Genomic DNA, 20,222 nt, shown 5'->3' with positions numbered 1-20,222 from the left:
TGAAGTAAGTTTTCTGGGCCACCGAACAAAACTTGGCAAAGATACTTTCCTCCATTTGCTAACCTTTGCCTTACTTTTCATTTGTGGGCTGTGATTCCCATTTCAGTAACTACTTAAGGCATTGACGGTGAGGGATATATGGAAGTCTAAAACCTAGACTCTCCACTCCGTTCTAATTGTGTTTTTATGTAAGTGTCATCATTCTTGTTCAGACCCTTACTCTTTTGGTTTCAATCTGCCTCTGAAAATACCATATATGCATTATTATCTCTGTTGTTTTCATTTGAAGACCTTGGACTAAGCCACCATCTTACTTATTTATTTATTTATTTTACCTAAGAGGGCTGGGATCATCTGCTTTTGCAAAATTTTGAACATCATGGACTTAATTCAGCAACTTTTCTGTAGGGAACAGAATAGAAGGCTTTACTCTGAACTCAGAAGTGAAATCTTTTACAGTGACATAATTTTATCAAGTTTTTTATTTTGTTTCTCAGAAATCACAAAATTTCGTAACTCAGACTTGTGATGTGTTGCCAGGAAAACGTTGCTGTGTAAAAGTACAGCAATTAACAAGTGATAAGCTTTTATGCAGAACACATAAAGGAAACGAAGAAACCGTGGCTTTGCTTCTTGCTTGTGCAACTTGGTTTTCATCAGAAAGTACTTCCAGATAAGCTGATCGTGATTTGCATTCTGGAGCTCTGTAGTAATACCTCTGCACCTTGCTTCTCTCTAGGTCAAGTCTGTGATATTTTGAATGTCACAGAAAATAGCATATGCTGCAAGACACCGCCAAAGCCTGAGGTTCTCAGAACTGTCTATCCAGGTAAGTTACCAGAAGAGAGAATGGCCATTTCTACCTTTACATAAGAAGACACACCCCCTGGGGCGCCTGGGTGGCTCAGTGGATTAAGCCCCTGCCTTCAGCTCAGGTCATGATCTCAGGGTCCTGGGATTGAGCCCCGTGTCTCTGCTCCGCAGGGAGCCTTCTTCCTCTTCTCTCTCTGCCTGCCTCTCTGCCTACTTGTGATCTCTCTCTCTGTCAAATAATAAAATAAAATCTTTGAAAAAAAAAAAAAGAAGACACATCCCATTAGTCTTTTAGTCCTTTGGAGCTGCTGAAACAGACCACCACAGACTGGTAAACAACAAACACATAGAGATCTTACAGTTCTGGAGCCTGGGGAAGCCCCAGATCACGATACCAGCAGATTAGGTTTGGTGAGGACCTGCTTCCTTATAGATTGGAACCTTCTTGGGGCTACAGAGCTTTGTGGGGCCTCTTTTATAAGCCCTCATTCATGAGGGCTCCACTCTCATGCTAATAACATCGCATTGAGCATTAGGCTTCAACATCTGAGTTTTGGAGGGGATACAAATATTCAGCCCATAACAATTAGTAATAAAAAAATATTTGAACTTTTAGAATTTGTAGTGAGAATTGTAACAAATTTCTTCCTGGTTTTTCTCCTTACACTTTCTGGATAAGGGAGTATTTGTATTAAAATAGCTGCCTTAAAGCTGCAGCATGGAAATAAACTCAGCCTGAATTCCTGAAACACCCTCCTGGAAACAGCCCTCCTCTGTTGAATGAGTTTGATGGGAACTTTATTTCATGTTAAATGAGATTACTGAATGATGGTGCAGCCTACATGGACATTTTATAAATGCCTTTTTGTGCTTAAAACACAAATGGCATAGGTTAAATCTTTACTTATTTAGAATATTTTAAGGGTGATAACGGGATGCGAGGAATGGAACTCAAAATTCTTTCCAGATTTTGGCCCATGGCCCATGGCCTGTGGCCCATGGTAAGCACTTGACATCTGTAGTGATACCACTCACTGAGAGGCTGTGTATGCGTTTGAGGGTGTGTATCTCATATCTTGTTCACACATTGAAATTGGTTTATGGTTATACTACTGGTTGGTATTTGAAGCCAAGTAAATTAGGTTTATCAACCTCTTAAATTTCCTTGTTTTGAACATTAGAAAAACAATGCCCAGTTTAAGAGAATATTTTGATAATCACAATTGATGACTTTAATGAAAGTTATATTTATCAGAGAACATTGCTGCTGCCGAAGTTTGAGGTGTTCAAGCTTTTCTCCAAACAAACTTAGCTGAAGACGAGGAACCATCATCTCCTAGATCCAGCCCCTCCAGACCAGCTTAGGGCTGCTGGAAGAAGACATGAGTCTGAGTGCTGTAGTTTAGGGAAGAAAAAAAAGTGAGATAGCTCCCTTGTGATTAGGAAAAAAAATCAGAGTTTATGTAGGTTCACTTTAATGGGAATATTCTTTCTGATTCTCTCCAAGAAGGAGACGGAATCATAGAACAGAAGTAATCTTAAAAAGAAGAAGAAGAACAAATACTGACAAAAATGTTAAAGCCAACACTGTCCATTCTTGGATTAGTTGCTAACCATTAATTGTGTTACTTTTGTTAGAGAGAGTAATTGGCAAAGTTTTTGAAATCAAATGGCCTGAATCATAAGGTTTTGAGATTTAACTATATAAAGCAATGTCGGTCATATCAGAGGTAAGAGTGATCATATTATCTTAAGTGAAGCACTTAGTAGTATCTAATCCCCATTGCAACCATGCAAATAATAATATTATTCCCATTTTTTATAAATGTAGAAACTGAGGTGCAAATATATGAAGTAATAATAAATTGTATGCTCTCTTAACAGTACTCTATGCTAGAGGTGCAGGTACATGTAGGGTATGAGTCATTGTTTTTTTTTACAAGCATGCTCCAAAAATGTGAATAGCATAGAATATCTATAACCACTACCCAAGTAGAAGGCCATTGAGACACCACATCAACATTCTGATGAAAGTATTCTTTTTTTTGTTATATTCAGGTGGAAGAGGTCTAAAGCTTGAGGTATGGAACAATAGTCGGCCAGCGCGTCTTGAAGAGATACTTGAGTACAATGAAGAAACACCAGGGTACATGGGGGCCAGTTGGGTCGATTCAGCTTCCTATCTTTGGCCCATGGAGCAAGACACATTTGTTGCCCGCTTCAGCGGATTTTTGGTGGCTCCAGACTCTGACGTCTACAGATTCTACATCAAAGGCGATGACCGTTATGCTATTTATTTCAGCCAAACTGGACATCCAAAAGATAAGGTAGGGAAGCTACAGAAAATTATTTAATATTATAAAAACAATAGGACAACCTTTATATGTAGCTCATTTTTGAGATATATTTTCACATGGTTGGGTTCTTGGCTATTTTAACATGTGTAATATGAACTCTAAAGTCACCATAGAAAACCCATGGCCTAAAAAATAAAAAATGCTTTACTGTATCTACATTTTCTCTAGAAAGGAAAAAATACATATATTTGCTTTAAAGATTATTTTAATTATGGAAGAGTTTTAATCGTACATAAGAAATTTGGGAAAGAGTAAACATAGTTCACTCTTCTACTGGATCTCTTTCACTATTATGTGGTTATGAGATTGAAGTCCATCATTTCTTTTTGTGTCTTTTTTGTTTTTTATATAAATAACGTCATACATCCAATTTCATAGTCATTTTGGTCACATATTAGTATTTCCATATTTTATTAAGTGATTTTCACAATACAATTTTTGATGACTGAATAGTTTAATTAATTATTTATTATTATTACTAAACCTGAATAACTTTACTCATACAGATAAGTTTTTAGCTTACTTCTGACTTTTATGACCACAAATTATACTCAAACATTTGTGTTCATTAAATTATTCTGCATTTAAATTATTTCTTTGGGAGAGTTTTGCAAATGTGAAGTCAGTAAATCAAATCAAAAATACATTTTATGCTGAGCGAAATAAGTCAAGCAGAGAGAGTCAAGTATCATATGGTTTCACTTATTTGTGGAGCAGAACAAAGAACATGGAGGACATGGGGAGATGGAGAGGAGAAGGGAGTTGTAGGAAATTGGAAGGGGAAGTGAACCATAAGAGACTATGGACTCTGAAAAACAACCTGAGGGTTTTGAAGGGGCAGGGGGTGGGAGGTTGGGGAACCTGGTGGAGGGTAATAGAGAGGGCACGTATTGCATGGAGCACTGGGTGTGGTGCAAAGTACTGTTATGCTGAAAATAAATTAATTAATTTTTAAAAAAGAGCGATTATACATTTTGGAAGCATACAAAAAATACATTTTATGACTCAGTGTATATGGCAAGATTGCCTCCCAAATGGGAAGAACAAGTTTAAGTTGCTGCCTGTAATATATGAACTCTAATTTTACTGTAGCTTTTCAGCATATTTCCTCCAGGGATGGTATAATCATTCCTAATGGGAAACCCAGAGTTTTCTCATTCTAGCATGCAGACCCATTTAGTGATCTGTAGCATCTTTCAGAACCACTTTTAGTGACTTCATTTGAATTAAATTTCTAAAAGCTCTCCACAGAGCAAAGGGTATTTCATTTAACAATAACAACCTTCCTTCTGGTATGCATCTTTCTATTTTCCATTGCAGTTCTAATTGTGAAAAACTACAGCTTGTGTGTATTCATGGTATAGTGGTGCTGGTGTTAGATAACGTTGGAAGGTATGAAGTGAGCTTTGATAATTTTTAAAAACTTCATTTCACCATGGCTAATAGACTTAGAAGAAAAATATGGTAGTTTCATGTTTTCTATTTATAAAAGTTCTAGGATTGACAAATAATAAGTGAAAAATAAAGCTGAAAAGATCTAATAATAAATTCTCCTCTCTCTCTCTCTCTCTCCCTGTCTTTCTTTTTGGGATAAGGTGAGGATTGCCTATCATTCTTCCAATGCCAATGGTTATTTTTCCAGTCCAACACAAAGATCTGATGACATTCATCTTCAGAAAGGAAAAGAGTAAGATTTTTTTTCATTAAACTACTATGTGGTATTTAAAAACTGTAAGTTTATATCTAAAAATATTTTCAGTTTGCTTTATTGGTGGAAGTGATATTAGTTTATTGGCTTAATATGTAATTCATCATTCTTTATAATTTTGTTAAATATAATTTCTATATTTTCAAAAATACTGACCTCCAACCAACCTGGGAAATTTACTGTCTAAATTATCCCTGTTGCAGAAATTAAAGTTTTGTGAAATTTACTTAATCCTGTTCTTAGTTTCCTACTAGAACCTTTCTGTCAATCCAGCTAGAGGGTTGGGATCAAAGTTCCCTGAAAGAAATCATACTCAGTGTTCTCACTGAAATCTTAGCACTAATGACACGAGGAAAGCATCCCATTCCCTTTCTCTTCCTCCTCCTACTATCAATTCTTTATACACTTAAACTTTGATTTTTTAACCAGGATCACTGGGCCAACACAGGGAAGTGGAGTACCTAATTAATCCCTACTGCTATTAAGTGTCAATATACCTTCAGGCTTTGCCCTCCCCTTGGAAAATGCATTCAGTTTACCTGCTTGGCAGGAGCACAGAGCTTACATGAAAGTGACTCGTAATACATCTGCTGTCTGATACCTGTTCTTCGGTGAGGTAGCTTGCAATTTATACACCGACATTTGTAATGACAGCTGTGGATAAGCCGCTCTAGCTGGCTTATTGCACAGTGGTCCCTGGGACCTTTCCAAAGGGAGCTCGTTTGTCAAATACATCCTACTCAGATAATGAAGCCCCATTTCTAGGTACATATCTTTTCAATCACCCTGTTCTACTTTGAATCATACCTCAGTTACTAATTTTTAAATAACCATTCAATCTTTATAACTCTCTTAGTGTCTGTTATTCATATGAACAGAGAGAATGATAATATATATTTTATAGTATTTTGTGAAGGTTAAATATAATAATGTCTGCCGAGTGTTCAGTTTAGTGTCTCGTACATAGAAAGTACCTGATGAATATTTTAAGCTGCTAATAAGGATACAGAATTTAATGGTTCTTTGAGGTCTGCTTCTTAGTGTTGCCTGCATTGATCTGGCGGAGCTGGCCAACAGGTTCTCAGGGCAGCCAAGAGCCTGATGTAATCCTCCAATATCAGTTCTATGAGGAGGATGACCCAGAGCCCCATCATCCTAGAAGGATGAGAGGGGATACATGGCCCTCATTCAGAGTCTGTCATGAATTGTGAATACTTATCTTCACATACAAGAGGGTTGTCTGTTGAATGATCTGAGGCAATTTAGAGGAACTCCCAGCTGGCCTCTCCAAAGATGGGAGTGGTTGTGACATTGATAGAGATTTAGGTAGGTAACCGATAGCTTTTCATCACCAGTATCAGCTGGTCAAGGAAAGCCTTATCCTGGGTAGGCAGTTGGATGATCCAGCTTTTTCAAGGACCAGAATCAATATAACCAGTAACAATTTCCTGAAATTATGTTCTATTTCCCAAGTTATAAGTGGAGCCATTATTGAAGGAACTAGAGAGAAACTTCCATCCCTGACACATTTAACCGCTCCGATAAAAATATATGATACATCTAAGTCTGCCTGTCATTTTCTTGTACATAGAAAGTATTTACACTCCACATGCCCTCTGTGTTTTATGCCAGGGAGTTTGCATTACAATGTAAATATAATTTTGTTGTAAGCTCCTTGAGGATAAGGAGTGGTATCTTTTTCAATAAATATTTACTGACAAAACTGAATGAATTAGTCATGAATGGGGACAATTCTGTATCTTTCATGTAGATAGCCTGCATAATTCATTTTATTTTAACAAACCACTATGAAACTTTAATATTTAAAATCAGAGATACTATAAAAAATAAAATCAAATCAGGAATACTACAATATAAATCATTTAGTAGACTGGTGTTTTATATAGTGTTGAAATTTTATTCATTGGAGACAATTTCATATTTTCCAGATATTACCTTGAAATCTTGCTGCAAGAGTATAGACTGAGTGCCTTCATTGATGTTGGCCTGTACCAGCATAAAAATGTCTATACAGAGCAACAGACGGACGATGCAGTGAATGAAGAACAAGTTATCAGATCCCAGTCGACAATTGTCCAGGAAGTACAGGTTTGCTATGATGATAGATGTGCTTCGTAGAAAGTAGATGTTCAAAGATAGGAACTCTATTGCTTATTAATTTTACTCAGAAATATACTGTTTTGGGACAAGGCAGTCGTGGAAGATTATTGACTTTGTGGCTGTATCTGTATTAAAATTCAAGAGGCTGTTATTTGATTAGTAGTGAACTTGAAAATATTTTGTCATTTACAGTAAAATAGAGCAATCAAGAGGCATTGAGTAGTTGACTATCATGCTTTTACAATATATTTTTCTGTGCAGTAAAGGTATGTTTTTTAATTTGGGAAATAGGTTATAACATTGGAAAACTGGGAAACATCTAGTGCAACCAATGAAGTTCAAAAGGTCACGGTGACCAGTCCATGTGTGGAAGCAAATTCATGTTCACGCTACCGGTATAGATTAATCTATAACATGGAAAAAACCGGTAAGCTGTATATAACAAAGGAGATTTTCTTTCTCTTCATTTATAAATGAAAGTATAAAAATTGGCTCTAGTCAAATTCTACTGTCTGGAAAATATCATTTTAATAGTATGCTAGACATAGAAGCTAAACATATATTGTGAAGAAAAACCTTTAGACTGGGATAAAAAAATGGCATCAGTAAAAACAACTTCCTGGTATATGATATCATTTTCTTTTATAAGGATCATGATGATGTATATCTAAGTGCACATATGGAATTTATATATCTCTGACTCACAGGTGTAAGCTAATAAGAATTAAATTCACCATTACAGAGAATTAAACATTTCTTCCAGTTTCTCAAGTTAAGTGATAAAGCTATGAGACACTAATTTATCTGTTAACAAAGTCATTGTTTCTCTGTATTTTTTTAAAGATTTATTTATTTGACAGAGAGAGATCACAAGTAGGCAGAGAGGCAGGCAGAGAGAGAGGGAAGCAGGCTCCCTGCTGAGCAGAGAGCCCGATGCGGGCCTCGATTCCAGACCCTGAGATTCAGACTCTGCTGAAGGCAGAGGCTTAACGCACTGAGCCACCCAGGTGCCCTGTATCTCTGTATTTTATAATAAACCAAAAAATATAATTTTTGCTTTTTCTGTTAATTGTTTCAATAAGTATATATTGATAGGTGCTTACTGTTTCCAAACACAGTACTTAATTACTATGGGGATAAAAAAAAAAAAAACAACCCATGATCCTCCTCTTAAAGAGATCACAATCCAATTAAGTAGTCATTATTGAACTTGAATTAGTTTCAAAACAGTTTGAAACTAATATGTTAAATGTTAAGATATGATACAGTCTATGGGAACCTTAAAAAAATTTAAATATAAAATATCAGTGCTGGCTATGGTAGTGCAAAAAGATTTTAATTTTTTTTTAATTAAAGCCTCTAATCATTTGACCTTTTTTTTTTTTTTTTTAATCCCAAAGTCTTGCTACCTGGCGATGCTTCTGACTTCTTATTGCAATCAGCTTTAAATGATCTCTGGTCTATAAAACCGGATACAGTTCAAGTAACAAGAACACAAAACGCCCAAAGCTATGTTTACATGGTAACTTTTATATCAACTCGAGGTAAGAATGTATATCATTTTGTACTTCTGTTAGGTTTTTTCTAAGAAACAAATTTGTATCCTGTACAACTCCACAAAAAAGGTAAAACTCCATAAAATGACAGAGGAAAAGAAGTGGATTCATAGCCTTGGTTAATTTTAGGAGAAATAAAAATCAAATGGTTAATTTCTTCTATTATAATTAAAATTTTAGTTGTATTTTAAGTATTGTACATCGCCAGTGCATGGGAAATATACTATGTATACTACAGATACATTATCCATATAATAGCCTCCTTTGATTTAGCAAAAGTTAGTGAAGATATGAATACTGGAAATAAAGTTTAAGTAGTCAGTATTTCTCAGGAGACACTAGTCTGGCCAGATCTTGCCTCATGAAAAGATTGTGGTCACATCCACATGGGAAGCTGCATACCCCAACTTCTTCCTAAAGATTGACAGAGCTCCTTAATATTAAAATCCCCAAGGATCCTTACAGTGAGAAAACAAACATACAAAAGCAAAACTGAAAGAAAACATTTGACCTGTGTTTAATATAATACTGTCCAAAATTATTTGACTTCTCTCCTTTCCAAGAAACAACTATTAACTTCCTGTTAATGTTTTGCATTTTCAAGTCTTAAAGCCAAATTTAGAAAACAAGTTTAGTATTTGGGCTATCTAGCTCAAAAATAGGTCCCTGGATATGTATGTATTCTTTCTTTCTTTCTTTTCTTTTCTTCTTTTTTTTTTTTTACTTTTCTTTGGGCAATCATTATTTTCCAACTCATAAAAGTAAAATATTACTTCATTGTTTATGTTTCATTTTATACAATTGTTGATTTGATTGTTGAGTGGAGGGCAAAGAATTTTATTTAACATGTATTGAAGTTCTAAAGACTTCCCAAGGGTTAGATTGTCAAAATACTGCATAAATAAAGATATGATTATCCTTATTCTCCCAGAAACATATCTGTAGTTAAGAGAGAAAGTTTAAGGCTTCAGCAGCAACTTTAAGAAATACAGTACTAAAATCATAACCGGACAAATTCTAGGACATTATCCGACAAAGAAGGTCAGTGAGTTTCCACTAGCAAATTATCTTCCCAAAGCAGAGATACATCTGAGGACAAACCCTTATTTCACTCAGAGTGAGATTGTATAAACAGGACTCATAGACATGGGGCTATTTCCTGGAATTCAGTTTTGTGCTGTATTCATGTTCAAAGAAAATAGCAATATCCCAGCCTAGCCCTTTATTCTATAGTAATGGTTCTAGAACAAAACTAAAAGAATTTTTGGAATATCCCACTGCCTGCCCATTGATCTTTACCTCATGATCCCAATACCACCTTCTGTTTATCTCGTAATCCTTTCTTTGCAGCCATGGAAACTGAACCCAAAATGAATAGCACTTTATTTGCTGTTTTGCTATTTCTGCTACAGTTAAATCTGCTCAAATTCAAGGATCAACGTCTTCCCGTTCATCCTTTTTTTGGTGATAATACAACTAAATTAAACTAATTTTGTGTACTTTGAGTGTCTATTGTGAATATGTTGGTATTTTATTAATTAACATCTTCAAATTCTGTTTGGTACTTCATTGCAGGAGATTTTGATCTGCTTAGTTATGAAGGATTTGAAGGGGACAATGTCACACTAAATATTACAGAACAGATCAAAGGAAAACCCAGTTTGGACACATTCACACTGAACTGGGATGGGATCACTTCCAAGCCTCTGACCCCACAGTCATCACAAGCTGAAGTATGCTCTTTGTTAACAATTTCACAAGTAGAAAGCTATTTAAACATCACCTTTCTATTAAAAACAAAAAAAAACAAAACTCCCACACTTTAAGGAGTGGTAATATGCTCTTTTACTTGGCATGGTGGGTTGGAGCCAACACATAGAGAGCAGAGAAGGGAGGAAACATCACAGAGACAGAGGGGTTAGAGGGGAGTTCTTAGAACTATGTCAACAGCTGTTCCTGTAGAAAGAATATTTCCTTGGGAATTACTGGATTTTGACAACTACCTGCACTATGAGTTTAAGTTAATGTTTGTTTGATGATTAAAGATCTTATATTATCTCCTTAATTCTAAACATTTTATCTGTGCTTTGCCAGAGAAGTAGATGTGGAAATTATAGGAGAACTTGTGAATGTGTACCAATTCTTGAAGAATCCAAAATGATTTATTTTTTTAAAATAAGCATAAATACAGTCTTAGAGTATCTGAATTTCTTCTTTTGAAAAACAGAATGCATTATTCTTTCCAGTTAATTTTGAGTTAATTGAGAAAACTGTTCATTTGGAACGTTGTTTAATTGGGTGCTAATTCGTTTAGGTTCGCCTCATTGCCTTCTTTTTTTTTTTTTTTACGTTAAAAGTATTTTTTTAAATTCAAATTCCAGTTACTTAACATACAGTGTAATATTAATTTCAGTGGTTCAATATAGTGATTCAACACTCCCATACAACACCCAGTGCTCATCACAGCAAATGCAATCCTTTGCCTTCTTTAAAAAAACTGCTAAACAAACTTGTCTACCTTATGTAACAACTGTATAAGCTAATATTACCCAACTGGATGTAACTATTGTCATTCTAAAATAGAACTCTTGAAAAAGACATTGGACACTAAAGTTATGACAAATGAACTTAAAAATATTTAGGAAATGGTCTCATAATGATGGCTAAAATATGGGAACTATATTATGCAAATGTCCTAATATAACAAATGAGTGAAATTAGTGGTAGAATTATGAATGTTGTAACCCTTCATGAAAAATAAGTCTCTAAAGCTCACGCTGTTAATTTAGTTTCAGGCAGCCATGGAAGAAATGGTTACCGCCAAGTGTCCACCGCAAATTGCAAATTTTGAAGAAGGATTTGACGTGAAATACTTTAGAGATTATGAGACTGATTTTAACCTGGTATGGAATGTTAAATGAACTGTGAAACTGGCCCAGTAAGAATTCATATAAATGCTTGTAATTTTGTGATTTTCTTTGTACTAACACTAATTCCTATTGTCAATTTGCAAAAATAATTTTGTTATACATTTATTGATAAGGTCTGTTTTAGCATCTCCCTGCATCATAATGTGATTCATTTGTGAAAGCAGCATTTCCACTGCATGTGAATTTTCTTGATCAAGGGAAAGTAAGCAAGAGGGACAAATGTAAGACCTATAGGATATTCTATTTTTTTTTTCTTTACTTGCAGAGTATATCCTGTTTCCTCATTGACTTCAGAGAATACAATTTGTAGTAAGGCATTATATAATAAATTGCTTCCCTTGAATCTTGAAGATTAAATAAACAAACAAAAACCTGGCACATAGGTTTTTTTGTGTGTGAAGGAACTTTTTGTGGAAGGAATGAATAAATATCCTTAAGAGTTCATGATATAAGGAGAAAGATAAGATTTAAGAAATAGCCAAATACAGGTACCAAGGATTATATGATTATGGAGCCAAAGGAATGATACAGGATGAGAGCTTTAGAATTTCAAAGAAGAGAGAGAAAATGTTTCAAGTTAAAGTGACGTGGGAAACAGTGGATCCAAGTTGGAACTTGAATAACTTAAGTGGAGAGGAGGGGAAATAAACAGGACCATAAAGCATGTTTTCATTTGAAATATTCTTGTTTCTGTAGGAGCATGTTAACAGAGGGAAGAAGACAGCTGAAACTGATGCTTACTGTGGTCGTTATTCCCTAAAAAACCCAGCTGTTCTTTTTGACTCAGCAGATGTTAAACCGAACAGACTACCATATGGAGACATTTTATTATTTCCTTATAATCAGGTAAACCCAACAAAATGATATGCTAATTTAATCTGTAAAATACTTTGGTAATAAAATTTCATGAAATTCTAAGACAGGGAAAAGTGCTTGTCATGTGAAATCATGTCACTTTGAACAGGTATTGTGGTTCACATTCTGGTGCTTGTGATTTCCTCTTCTGGTGGTTCTCAAAAACTGAAATAAAAAAAAATATATAGTATCACCCACATGTGTTCTGCTTTATCTTATAATTTAAGAGAAAATTATTTGCACACAAATTTAAATACTAAATCCATTAAAAATATATTACCTCTTCAATACTCTTCTATTTGTTAAGAAGAAACAAAAATGGATAGCCATCATAGAGTGATCTTGGGTATCCAATCAAGGAAAAGCATGAGCAGAGATGGTAGTTTTAGGATAGGTATTTAAGACTAGCAATTATAGTCTTGTTTATCCTTTTTCTTGTTTTAAAATTCTCAAATTGTAATGCATATTCCCAAGTTCTAAGTTCTAAATATATTTGGTATGCTTAAGATGTTGTAGACCATTAAAATTGGTATATAATTACTATTTTACAGTGACATTCATCTCCTCCTCTAAATGCTCAGCTACCGTTCACATCCCAATTAATCTCCTTGAGTGTTTATCTTCTCTTGATGGGTGATGGGCTTTTAAATTCATTGCAGAGTTCACTTAGAGATGGATTTAAATTTTACATTGCTTCCTGACTATAGGGAGTGGATTATTTCCATTTTTTAAGGAAACCATATTTAAGAAAACATTAAAGGATTAATCATCAATTGTAAGGTCACTTTAACTCCACTTCCTCTTCTAGAAAATCTTCCCCAATTCTTCTGTACCTAATCAGCTGAAATTAATTATGCTTTCTCTGTGTTCTGAAACATTTTGTACAGAAAATTCTCAATATTTATTTATTGCATTAGGTTGAATTAATTTGAATTGGTATAAAACAACCTAAAGGTAAGATATTATTATTGATTTCTTTTTTAATTTTCTGTGTAGTTATGTTTGGCATACAAAGGATTCCTGGCAAATTATATTGCTCTGAAATTCCAATACCAAGACAGAAGCAAGGTTACTAGAAGCAATGATATACAATTTACATATAACTTTGCGAATGGAAACAAGTAAGTTAATGCTATGAACTTAAAACTTATGTATATATGTGTATATATACATATATATAAATTTAAGTTCTACTATAGTATGTAAACTGAATGTAAACAAACCCACTTTTTGTCTTTTTTTCACTTTGGTTAGTTTTTGAAAACTCATGTGCACCCTGGCTCTGACTGAAATTTTCCTGTCTTCTATATAAGCATCCTAACAGAAATATTTGTGCCAAAAATAAATCTATAGATTGTGAAAATAAAAATTGGTCTAGTGTTATCACCCATAACTATTTAAAAGACAAAACAATGGTAAATTTTATAATTTAAATCATGTAATACTAAATTTAATAATGTTCCTACTTACTGAAGGAAGGTAGAAAGAGACTTCCTTATTACAATATTGTCATTAGACTTTGATCACTACAAAAAAAAAAGGTGCTTTTCAAGTGTGACTAGAGAAAATAAAATATTTCGATGAATATTCTAAATTTAAGGGAGACAAGAGACTTTTTAATGCTTGGTTTGTCAAAAGTTAGATACACAGAAATGCAAGTGGAAACTATAAGGGGAGAAACTAAATAAGCCCAGAGAAAGCTATTTAATGATTATAATTTCCATACCTTCAAGCAAAATTTAGTTCTGCATAATTATGTTTTGATTTTTTAAAAAAATTTTTATTTATTTATTTGAGAGAGAGCATGAGAGGGGAAAAGGTCAGAGGGAGAAGCAGACTCCCCATGGAGCTGGGAGCCTGATGTAGGACTTGATCCCGGAACTCCAAGATGGTGACCTGAGCCCAAGGCAGTAGCTTAACCAACTGAGCCACCCAGGCGCCCCATGCTTTGATTTTTATTAATGGTTATATCTTCTGAAATTTATATCATCCACTTTTGCATTTCCACATACAAGACACAAAAATTTCACATACAGTAAAAGCGATAATGAGGACACATTCACACATATAAATACTGCTTTATTTTAAAAAGTATTCCCCAGGTACATATTGCTATAACCATTCCCTGCATACCTGAATTGAACAGTAGGATCACAATTTGAGTTTTGATGAGCACCACCTGCATGCATTTCACTCCTTCACTGTAATAGGACCTGGTAACATTTTACAGACCTCGGTTCTTCCTTGTTAGTCAAACCATCACTTAGCCATATTGCTAAATAGGTCTTTCCTTTTAACTTGTCATGTATCTGCTGTGAGGTAATTTGAAGATGCACTACGTTTGGTAGAACTGATGGGCTTCCTTTACCCTAAATGCCATGAGATCTTTAAGCAATAATTTCACTATTTTTAAAGGAATAGGGTTCACTGGTTAAAACTGTTGCCAGTCAAGGCAAAGTAAACTCTCCTGCTTCTATTGGGGATTTCTAGATCTGCTTTTTTTCCTTTTTTTAACTAGCATATGGCCAACTTTATTTCAGCTATGATTTTTATATTCCCCTTCCCCTAATGGACTATGTTGAAGCAAACTTCAGATAGAGTTGAGTGTGCATTATAAAAAAATGAGGACTATTTTAGCATCATTACATTCCCCAAAAAACAACGATTCTTAGTATCACTAAACGTCAACTCAGTATCCTGATTTCCCTGATTATCTCAGAAATGTCTGTTTATAGTTGGTATTACTTGATCTAGATCTGCTTTTATTTCGGTCAGGCCACCTAGATCAAATAGATGTGTTAGCATTAGATTATTTTCAGGGCAATACTAGTGTTAGAGGTGCTGTTTCCCCCCAAGAATCATTCTATAACCTTCCAAAAGTAGCGATGTTTGTAACTGAAAATCAAATTTCAAAATCTGAAAAGTCATATCTGATTTTCTTTTAGAAATCATGATTATCTATCCACAAAGGCCATGCGCTGTTCAGTTAAGCCCCGCCCCCCTTTGGAAGGTGGGCTCACAGCACTCACCATAGCACATACACTTCACTTAAGTTTTGATACCACTGTATCAAATATATGTATTTGATATATTTTGATACCATGTATTTTTATACAATTTGTAGTCTCCTTTTGTCTGACAAAAGGTCCTGTTCAATAAACCAAATTATCTATGTAATAGTTTTTTAAACTTCAGAATTATATAACTAGAGTAGAATTGTACTGAGGCCCTAAGTACATTTTTCATATTTATTTAAAGAGCACTTTAATGTATTGCAGTTTTGCGTATAATTTCCTAAAAATGATACACCAGTTTAAGCTAAGCTTGGATTCACTGAGTGGATCCCATGATGAGTTTATAAACCATGAAGGAAATTAGAATAGAAGGTGCCCAAGCAAACTAGCCAGTTAGTAAGTGCAGTAGTAGCTGATATAAAGATTATTGTTAAATAGTACTTAGTTATTTCCATGGCAATATTTATTTCTTTGTGGCAAACTCTCATAGTTTCGTATATAGAATTGCTTAATTGTAATTTATGGAATTCTAATGCAGTTAACATGTAGTGCAAAATCTGAATTTAAATTACACATTTAAGAGGTGTTGTATGATAAATCATGAAGCACTTCTTTGTCACTTAGAACAGTAGACAGTGTAACTGCAGTGAGTTCTTTCAGAAGTAATAACAAGTTCCAGTTTTGCTTCTTAGTACTGACCTGAATTTACTCTTCTATCCCTGACATATTTTGCTGAAATAGTTCATGTCATTCTTGTGTCTTTTTTTTATTTACACCTCTACACCAAGGTGCATACTCCTTAGTTTCCTTACCTATTGCGACAGAATATTTCATGTCCCTGTGGCTACTGCCAAGGCTACAGATAAAAAAAAAACCTGTACTTGTATGCAACATGAAATCTTTTACTTTCTGCAATGTTAAATTTTGTATGCAAAATTAAATCTTAAACATTAAATTTAAGTTTCTGTCTGCTATTCCTTGTTATGGCTGCTTTTCTGTACTAATGAAGTATGCTTGATGGTCTTCTTGTGGGGAAAAACACTTTCACTCCTTGAGATTTGAATGCTTTTTATAGTGGACTGGTTTACATTAAACATTACAACTGACCTATCCACCTAATTAATCAACCATATTTCAGCTGGACCTATACTTGCATAGACCTTCTGGACCTCATACAAACCAAATACATTGGGACAAATTTTTCTCTTCAGAGGATTGGTTTACAGAAAGCATCAGAAACACAGTCCTTCTACGTAGATGCAGTATACATTGGACAGACTTCTACCATATCAGCGTGGGATGGTACGTTTTATCGTTTCACATCTAGTTAAGCCTTCTGAATCTCTTGTAGTAAAATCTCACCATGGGAATTATTTATATTCTTTAATTTAAATAGAAACATTGGTCTCTAAATATTTATAACTCATTCTTTTACCTCAGTGTTATTATTTAAATCATGTTATTTTTTATTCTAAGGGTAAATGTACCCTCAATGTAAACATTGTCATTATAGCAAGAATTAGTCTTAATAGTCCTGGATTCTGTTTACAGATACACAAACGATGGCAATTTTTTTTTTTTTTTTTGCTTTGCTTGATTTTTGAGACACTAACTATGAAGATATCTGTTCCTAAAAGGCAGCTATTGACTCTGACATCTGTTTGGTAAAATTCAGCTGAATATTTCCAGGAACTTAATGGTGATAATTAATAATACTTAAATGAAAACTTTATTTCTGGTAGTCTAAGCATTGTTTATTTAGTCATGTCACTAGACCCATGGGTATGAGCTGTGATAATAAAATAATTAAAATTAAACTGTGACCTTTCAAAAAAGTCAACCTAATTCCAAACAGTCACCTTGAAAAGTGACTACTACCATTTTTCAGAGGAATTTTGGAATCCTTTCCCTTGGAACTATTTTCAAGTGCAAGGTCATGAGTCAACTGGTTAACAACTTAAATGTAACTATTTTATTTTTATTTATTTATTTTTAAGGTTTTTATTTATTTGTTTGACAGAGAGAGAGAGAGACAGAGAGAGAGGGAATACAAACAGGGGAGTGGGAGAGGGCAAAGGAAGCTTCCTGCGGAGCAGAGAGCCCGATGTGGGGCTCGATCCCAAGACCCTGGGATCATGACCTGAGCCGAAGGCAGACACTTAACAACTGAGCCACCCAGGTGCCCCTAAATGTAACTATTTTAGAGTCCCTTCTTTTGAATCTGCTTTCACCAGACCTACATTATGATTGGTGGAGCCCATATATAAGATAGCTCATTTGTGCCCAGATAAATGTAGTTCATTAAATAACATGCCTTTAGCACCTATCATGTGGTAGGCACTGTGCTGGGTACTGAAGAAATTGCTGTAAACAAGACTGTCCTCCTGGTCCTGTCCTCCTGGAGCACACATCCCGTGAACACCACTTTCAGGGAACCCAGAGCAGAGGAGAACTAACAGGTCCACAGAAGACTACATGGATCCCAGGGTTTTTAAATATTTTCTTTTATCTGATGAGGCGTATATGTTGACAGACTTTAAAGCTTTATATTCTAGAAATAAAAGTTTACCAAGCTCCAACAACTACTTGCCTTAAGATCTTTCTAAAATTTTATTCTATACAGCTTATTCCATGACATGGATATAATTTGAGGCTTTTCTTTTTAGCAGCAAAGTCCATGCAATTTTATTCCCATTTATTCTATGTTCTTTAGAAATGCCAAAGAGAAGACTTCCAGCATTAGCAAATAAAGGGATATTTTTAAAGAGCTTTCAGGTGAATCACACCAAAACTAATGGATCCAGTATGACCAACCAATATTCCATCACCATGACTTCATATAATTGCAGTTATAATATACCCATGATGGCTGTGAGCTTTGGGCAGGTAAGCCTAGAGTTTTACAAGTTGTTGTTTTCAATTCATGGGAAATTGGCTTTGGTCTAGCAAACTTTCTTTTTATTTTTACAAATGACTGATATACAGATGAAATATCTTTTAATAGGACAAGATAACTGTGCTAAAGATAAATGAAGAGTTAGAGGCTTATTGAACTTGAGCATGAAAATTCGTGTTCATTAACAGATCTTTGAGAGGGGCGCCTGGGTGGCTCAGTGGGTTAAAGCCTCTGCCTTCAGCTTGGGTCGTGATCCCAGGGTCCTGGGATCGAGTCCCACATTGGGCTCTCTGCTCAGCAGGGAGCCTGCTTCCCTTCCTTTCTCTCTCTGTCTGCCTTTTTGCCTGCTTGTGATCTCTCTCTCTGTCAAATAAATAAATATATCTTTAAGGAAAAAAAAATCTTTGAGAGATATATCTATGGGAAAAAAAAACAATGAAATATTCTTAAACAGTCAGATTTAAGTAGAGTTTTCACTGTTGACTTGAAAGGAAAAGTTGTGGGCTCTTTCAGTAAATGTTCTAAACAGAGATTGTTGAAAGAAAATTTGAGATTCTGCCATATTTTTAAAAATTGTTTCCGTTATTGGGCTGCCTGGGTGGCTTAGTTGGTTGGGCGTCCAACTCTTGATTTTGGCTCAGGTCATGATCTCAGGGTTGTGAGATCAAGTGCAATGTTGAGCTCTGCACTGGGTGTGGAGCCTGCCTAGGATTCTCTTTCTCTCTCTCTCTCTCTGCCTCTACCATCCCAACCGGCTGTCACACACATGCGTGCTCTCTCTCAAATAAATAAATAAATAGATAAAATAATAAATGAATAGTTTCTGTTCTAAACACCATTTTTTGCTTATATCAAAATGGGTACAGGGAGGAAAAATTTTTTAAAATTCCAAAAGGATCTGAACAATTTTTTGTACTGCTTCAGTTTTTTATAATAAGATCAGTATTAAATACTACAAGTATTTGTATTTTATTTTTATTTTTTAAAAGATTTTATGTATTTATTTTAGAAATAGAGAGTGGGTGTGTGTGTGTGGGTGTGTGTGCAAGCACAGGGAGGAGAAGAGGGAGAGGGACAAGGAAACTCTGACTCTTTTCTGAGCACAGAGCCTGACAGTGGGGTTTGATCCCACGACCTTGAGATCATGACCTGAGCCAAAATCAAGAGTTGGACACTTAACCAACAGAGCCAGCCAGGAGCTCCCTATAAGTTTTTAAAATTTAATATCCTATAAAAATATACAATGGATTAATATAATTTTCTACAATGAGCCAAAAAATATATAATAAGTTCAAGATTAGGGTTAAATAATAATTAAACATTATTAGAGTCTCAAAGAGTGTTTTGCTTAATCACACTCTGAGTCTGTGATTAAAACTACTGAAAAACTCTAAATACTCCACAAAAATTGCTTTACCCCATGCTGGTGCAGTGTTTGAATCTTAGTATCTTCAAGATGAATGTCTTGTAAGTATTTTTCAGTCTTTTACTCTTAGCTCTGTGACAAAATGTAGTAACTAACTTAGGGGATTGTATTGTCAAAGCATCTGTGTCGTCAGCTCCCAGTTTTCAAGATTGCTCATTAAAATTAGTAATTGTATGCTCTAGTTTTGGTTATTCACTCAAGGGCAATTAAAGAATATGGGACATATGGGACATATGTTTGTGACCTTTAAAAAAAAATTCAAATGAAAGATACATGCAGTAATGTGCACATATGTTAAATGTCCAGATCTACGAGTTGTTTTTAAAAATTGAAAAAGAACCTGAGGGTTTTAAAGGGGTGGGGGGTGGGAGGTTAGGGGAACCAGGTGGTGGGTAATAGGGAGGGCACATATTGCATGGAGCACTGGGTGTCGTGCAAAAACAATAAATACTGTTATGCTGAAAAAATAAATAAATGAAATTTTTTAAAAAATTGTAACTTTAAGGAAATTGTAGATTCATATGCAGTTGTTAAAAAATAGTAAAA

At 34.8% G+C, this 20,222-nt stretch overlaps 1 protein-coding gene across 1 annotated transcript in view; it reads left to right on the top strand.

Annotated features, from left to right (window-relative positions):
• The window catches only part of PKHD1L1 (PKHD1 like 1), a 161,888-nt gene that overhangs the window by 27,881 nt on the left and 113,785 nt on the right, over positions 1-20,222 (top strand). The window contains exons 12-23 of the mRNA XM_046015318.1: positions 740-829; positions 2,872-3,140; positions 4,766-4,857; positions 6,828-6,987; positions 7,291-7,426; positions 8,400-8,543; positions 10,131-10,288; positions 11,345-11,458; positions 12,182-12,331; positions 13,337-13,461; positions 16,493-16,656; positions 18,068-18,240. Coding sequence (XP_045871274.1) covers positions 740-829; positions 2,872-3,140; positions 4,766-4,857; positions 6,828-6,987; positions 7,291-7,426; positions 8,400-8,543; positions 10,131-10,288; positions 11,345-11,458; positions 12,182-12,331; positions 13,337-13,461; positions 16,493-16,656; positions 18,068-18,240 — 1,775 coding nt within the window. The remainder of the gene's footprint in view (positions 1-739; positions 830-2,871; positions 3,141-4,765; positions 4,858-6,827; positions 6,988-7,290; positions 7,427-8,399; positions 8,544-10,130; positions 10,289-11,344; positions 11,459-12,181; positions 12,332-13,336; positions 13,462-16,492; positions 16,657-18,067; positions 18,241-20,222) is intronic.

Source organism: Meles meles, chromosome 1 (genome assembly GCF_922984935.1).
Source record: "Meles meles chromosome 1, mMelMel3.1 paternal haplotype, whole genome shotgun sequence".
Lineage (NCBI taxonomy): Eukaryota > Metazoa > Chordata > Mammalia > Carnivora > Mustelidae > Meles > Meles meles.
The sequence above is the reverse complement of the archived record's forward strand: the minus strand, read 5'-3'. Positions and strand labels throughout refer to the sequence as shown.